This window comes from Anoplopoma fimbria, chromosome 12, assembly GCF_027596085.1.
Source record: "Anoplopoma fimbria isolate UVic2021 breed Golden Eagle Sablefish chromosome 12, Afim_UVic_2022, whole genome shotgun sequence".
Lineage (NCBI taxonomy): Eukaryota > Metazoa > Chordata > Actinopteri > Perciformes > Anoplopomatidae > Anoplopoma > Anoplopoma fimbria.
In genome coordinates this window covers 19056719-19062367 of record NC_072460.1, presented here as the reverse complement: position 1 = coordinate 19062367, position 5649 = coordinate 19056719, and the positions used below count along the sequence as shown (strand labels likewise).

The window sequence follows — 5649 nt, the reverse complement described above, 5'->3', positions numbered from 1 at the left end:
ATTTAATTCAATAACTAAACAATAATCGAAACATGCTTAAATTGGTATGTTTTTATGGAATAGGAATCATTTTGACATTAAGCCAACGAGCACACTACCAGGACCCTGACACTGAAGCAGTTAAGTGGAATTCAGTCATTATTCATTTTATTATTTAGACCTGTGCTTTCCCAACTATTACATAAACCAAAATGTGCGAGTTGAAAAAGCCTGTTAAAGCAGTTGTAAGAAACAACTGAATAAAATCAGTGCAAACAGTTTTGTCAGTTAAACTTACATACTAAACTGTAAATCCTGATTTCACTTAGTGACACTGAAACTGTATCAGCTGAGTTCACCCACTTAACAAGAGGCAGATGGCTTGGGCTTTGACACGAGGACAGTGGCCTCTTTATATAACTGAGTAGGAATGAAGAAGTGTCTACTTCCTAGGATCATTTTGCAACTCTTTGAGTAAGAGGGTTGGAGTCTTGTGCAACAATCTGCTGTGTGTACAAGTGAACTCTCTTGAGATCTCAGTGGCCAGATCCATCTGAGGCCAGTAGGGGACACTGCAGGCCTGGTCAGCCATAAACAACCACTACAGCACATTTTATTTGCCTGCTGGGTCTGGCAAATATGTGCCAGCTAAAATGTCAAGGGTACTTTGAAGTGTTTCAGCACTGACTTGACCTCATTAAAGGGTAGGTGCAGTAAAGAAGGCTCAGCTGATATAGACACTGCCCTCTGTTATCCAGCGGAGCAGATCAACAGCAAGAGTGGACTCTGACCTACCCACAAGCCCCATGTGAGTCTCATCAGCATGTGCGTGTAAGAACTGGTCTGAGGCTGACCCCTCTATAAGATGACAACAAGCCGTTTTCAACGCCTCCAGGGACTGAAGGAACTTGTAAGTACATTTCCAATTCTAAAAGGCAGATTACTTGTGGGGATCATCAGTGAGAGTTTGGTAAACATTGTATGTTCTGTTCTTGTAAAACATTAGAATCTGTATGAAGACCACACTTTCTTTCCATTATCTCAAGTGTTTACAGTATTTAAAAACACAATACTGTTTATGTTAGATGCTTTGAAACTGTTTCTTGAACGAACATGGGAAAACATTTTCTGAATTGTTTTTGCACATCATCATGAGATCCTTTTTTTTTAATCTCATGATGAGATTTTCTCCACAACGTCTGAAAAAGGGATGTGAAAGCTGTATCAGCTGACTGAGACATGAGGATCGCTCTGTAGGTGTGATCTAAAATGATTCTGCTGTTAGTTTCTGTCAGGAGAGACTGGACTTCCCACCGGTTTTATCTACCAAGAAAGACACTTGTCCTTGACTTGCTGTGTTACATTAATGCACAGGAGTTTATGTTTACTGATAATGACTAATTAACTCACTCAGCTGGCCTCAACAGACATTTGCTCTGATGAATTACCTGGGATTTACTGCCTCTGGAACAACCAAGGATATTGCGACACTTGATTCTTTTTTCATTTTCTGCTACCTTACACCCTACAGAGGGAAATATTGTATTGTTTTACTACAAAGCTACATTCGTTTGTTGACATTTAATTTGTTTGTAGTTGCTCTGGCCCTTGTAGGCATTTGGTTGAAGGTGGAGGGTTTTCAGAGGTTTAACCTGGGCCTTTGGGCTATATAAACTGGTCTATGTGGTTCCTCCTGCATCTCCCCTCCTACAGCTGACAAACTCCCTGCATCACTTTCTTTTAAACCTTCAACTGCTCCACAGACCACATGCTTTCATGGCTAGAAATTCTGATGTCCACACCCCATTGCTCATTTAAATACAACTGTTTTAAGTAGAGCTTTATAGATAAATAATGTACAGAGGACCATCCTCCTTTTCATACAAGACACAATGTGTCTGTGTTATTTTACACGGTAACCCTGATAGTTATAGATTTATTTGGTCATGTTTTAATGTTCTCCATCTAAGTGATTTCAGCCTCCATCCCAATACAATGCAGGTGGAAGACATTTTGTTTGTGGTTCAAAATCTGGCCACAAAAATGAAAACCAAACATTCTGCATCCGGATGCCACATGATGCGAGTTATAATCTTGGAACAAAATATAATAGCCAAGTTTAATGCTACTGACTTTCTGTTCTAGGTATGACACACTGCAGAGGTGGAACCATTTGAGGAGGCTTCTTCTTCTTCTTCTTCTTCTTCAGCTTTCTTCCCACTGATCCGGCTGCACCATGGCTCTGCTCATCCACATGCTGGCCTGTGCGTTCGGCCTGGGCTCTTGGGTGGCAGTGAACGGTCTGTGGGTGGAGCTGCCACTCATCGTCAACACTCTCCCGGAGGGCTGGGATCTGCCCTCGTACCTGACCGTCATCATCCAGCTGGCCAACCTGGGACCTCTGCTGGTCACCCTCATGCACAAACTGTGCCCGGGTCGTCTTAAAGAGCACGTCGTCATCTACTGCATCCTCTCCATCGGCGTCCTCTCCTGCATCTTGCTCGCCTTCTTCTGGGACAAGACTACGATAGTGGCGGGGGCATCGCGTAGCACCGCCTTCTTCATCATCACCTTCTTCCTCTCTCTGGTGGACTGCACCTCCTCAGTTACATTCCTGCCTTTCATGATGCAGCTTCCAGCCAAATACATCACCACATACTTCATTGGAGAGGGGCTGAGTGGATTCATTCCTGGCGTAGTCGCTCTGGCACAAAGTGTGGGCATCGGCAAATGCGTCAACTCGTCTCAGCCTGCAGGAAACCTCACGGAGGGGAGCTTGTGGTCATCACACACAGAGTATCTCCCTCCCAACTTTTCCACAGAGGTGTTCTTCATCCTCCTAGCAGTCATGATGTGCATAAGCCTGGCTGCTTTTGCTGCGCTGAACAGGCTTCCTCGGACATTCGAGTTGTCTACCGAAAACCTCATGCCAGACACCGTGGCATCGGTCTGCTCCGGCCTGGAGAACCCCGGAGCAGAGACTGATGGAGAGGGTGTGAAAGGCCGGGGTGAGGGGGCAGGCCAGAACAAGCCCCTGTTGGCTGACCCAAAACAATCTGTGTACCAACTGACCTTCATCTACTTTATGGTGGTGTGGGTTAACTGTGCTACTAACGGCCTGCTGCCTTCAGTGCAGACGTACTCCTGTAAGCCCTACGGGAACCTGGCCTATCACCTCTCTGCTGCTCTGGCATCAGTGGCCAACCCAGTAGCTTGCACCATTGCAATGTTCTTCCAAAACAGGTATTTTTTAAATACTCAAAGAAGGGCGTCTTGCCCAAAACGTCCATGTGGCAACATTAGAAAGGCAAATTATATTGCTGTCCTAGTCTTTAGTTTGAAAACTGAAACTTTATTTGAAGTTAACAGAGAGCCAAAGATAAATCTGAACTTCCGGGTTCTCTTCCAGAGGAAAACCGCATTCAAAAAACATTTAACATTTTTAATAATACTCATAACCAAAATACTTTTAAAAAATATTATATCTAATAACTGATATTTCTGTCTTTTAGATGCATTTAACAAACACCATTACCCCCAAAGTCACAGACCTGTAACTGAATGCTCTACAAAATGTAGACAGCAAATATTCCACGCTTTATTTTGTCAGAAAGACAAGACAGAAATGCTGAATGATGTTATATGTATTGAGTCAGAGCAGCTAGTACAGAGGCAACTTAAATTCATTTCCGGGCACATGGTTTATGTGGGATGATAAAAATGGTATCTTTTATCTCGTAGTGGATTCTTAGAAATGATGAAACGGATAACAAACCTCTGTTGTTTTCAGGTCGCTGGTGTTTCTCGGCGTGCTGACGGCACTGGGGACAGGATTTGGCAGCTATAACATGGCTATGGCAGCTATGAGTCCATGTCCTTTGCTTCAAGGCACTCTGGCGGGAGAGATGATCATTGTAAGTGACACTCAAACATGTTGTGCAAGAGACATGTGGTGTAAAAAGCAAATATACAGTAAAACATTTCTCAGTGGCTTTATCAGGGAAATATCTGTGGCAAAGTTCAACCCCTCCTTTACGAAAGACCCAAAGTATTGAGCAACTCTGCTCACTCTCATAACTGATGACATAAAACATGTTTGGGCCGTTAATATGAAATCCTGATTGGTTTTTCTCACACAAATGTGTTAAACATTTCCCAGATCATCATTCTCAAAAGTCCACTATGTTCTTTTGCCCTCACCAGGTGCTCTCATGGCTCTTCTTCACCGGGACACTGTCTTATGTCAAAGTAATGGTGGGTGTCATCCTGAGAGACCGGAGCCACAGTGCCCTGGTCTGGTGCGGAGCTGCAGCACAGACAGGCTCGCTAATTGGCTCCATCACCATGTTCCCTCTGATTAATGTGGTCCGGCTGTTTAAGTCAGGGGACTTCTGCAATCTCAAATGTCCTTTATGACAGTAAAATCTGAGAGTCACAGTACTGAGGAGGCTGGAGACAAACTCCGTTAAAGGAGTCGTTTGTGCTTATTCAATTTCTCTCTGAGGTTGATGAAAACATCAACACCACACTCTCGTATCTGTGTGTAAAGTTCAGCACTAGAGGTGGGAGTCAATTACCCTTAGCTTAGCATGAGGACTGGAGGCAGGGGAAACCTCTAGCTTTGCTCTGTTAAAGGTAACAAATCTACCTACAAGCACATCTACAGGTCACCAATCACCAGATCATTGACCTGTTGACCTTTTATCATTCATGCACAAGCAATACGTAAAAATGTTTCGGTTGTGAAGTTGCGTTCTCTAACTATTTCTTGATGACCAACACAGTTGAAGTGTTGGTAAGTAGATTTTTCTTCAACTTGACAGAGCCAGGCAAGTTTTTGCCCTGTTTTTAGTCTTAATGCTAAGCTAACCAGCTGCTGGCTCTAGCCTCATATTTAGTATAAAAACATGAGAGTGGAATCAATCTTTTATTCTAACTCTCGGCAGGAAGGCGAATAAGCTTTACTTCTCAAAATGTCAAACAACTCCATTGAGGTTTTTCTGTAGGACTAAGAGTCTGTCCTCCCTCAGCCGTTTGTTAAAGAAGTGATGTTTGATGATTTTTACACCATGTTGCACTTAACTTTTTTTCAATGTTTTCAATGTCTTTTAATATAAAAATGATGGGAAATACTATTAACTTGTATTAATATTAAATTTAAGAAGTGACACACTTAGAAGCAGCTCTTTTGTTCATTCTGATTCAGGAAGTGCATTGCACCAGTCATGAAACTGTGCTCTTATTTGTCCACTAGATGGCGCTAGCACACTTCTATGTTTTAACACCTGTCAATCAACATGCTGCAGGCACACAGTGACCACAAATCTCTGCACAGGAAATACATTTATACAAATAAAGTTCAAATTTATGTTACACATGTAAGATAAAGATTTATTTTGTGACATTCATAAACTTATAATACGGGATGTTTCTCTTTAAATTTAAACATGCATGCAAATAATAAAAACAGGTTGTTTATGCGTTTCATTACTGTGAATATGACAGAGAGACAGTTAGGACATGGACAGCTACATGTAGTATTATACTACCACCTCCAGCTCAGGAGCAATCAGTGGGAAATATACTGTAAATGGGCATATATTACACAGGCAGTGGACAACATAACACATCATAAGACCTGCAGTAAATACTAACATTGTAACGCTTTAA

At 42.4% G+C, this 5649-nt stretch overlaps 1 protein-coding gene across 1 annotated transcript; it reads left to right on the top strand.

The window, feature by feature from the left end:
* Window positions 1-617: 617 nt before the first annotated feature.
* On the top strand, window positions 618-5350 carry slc52a3 (solute carrier family 52 member 3). The gene is made up of 4 exons (XM_054609531.1): window positions 618-889; window positions 2125-3222; window positions 3770-3893; window positions 4183-5350. Exons 2-4 carry the CDS (start codon window positions 2216-2218, stop codon window positions 4393-4395), a joined length of 1344 nt encoding a protein of 447 aa, XP_054465506.1. The 5' UTR covers window positions 618-889; window positions 2125-2215; the 3' UTR covers window positions 4396-5350.
* The last annotated feature ends 299 nt before the right edge of the window (window positions 5351-5649 follow it).

Coding starts and splice junctions, on each gene's coding strand:
- slc52a3 (XM_054609531.1), top strand. CDS start 2,216: ATGGCTCTGCTCATCCACATGCTGGCCTGTGCGTTCGGCCTGGGCTCT. Junction 3,223..3,769: donor GCAATGTTCTTCCAAAACAG/GTATTTTTTAAA, acceptor TGTTGTTTTCAG/GTCGCTGGTGTTTCTCGGCG. Junction 3,894..4,182: donor TGGCGGGAGAGATGATCATT/GTAAGTGACACT, acceptor TGCCCTCACCAG/GTGCTCTCATGGCTCTTCTT.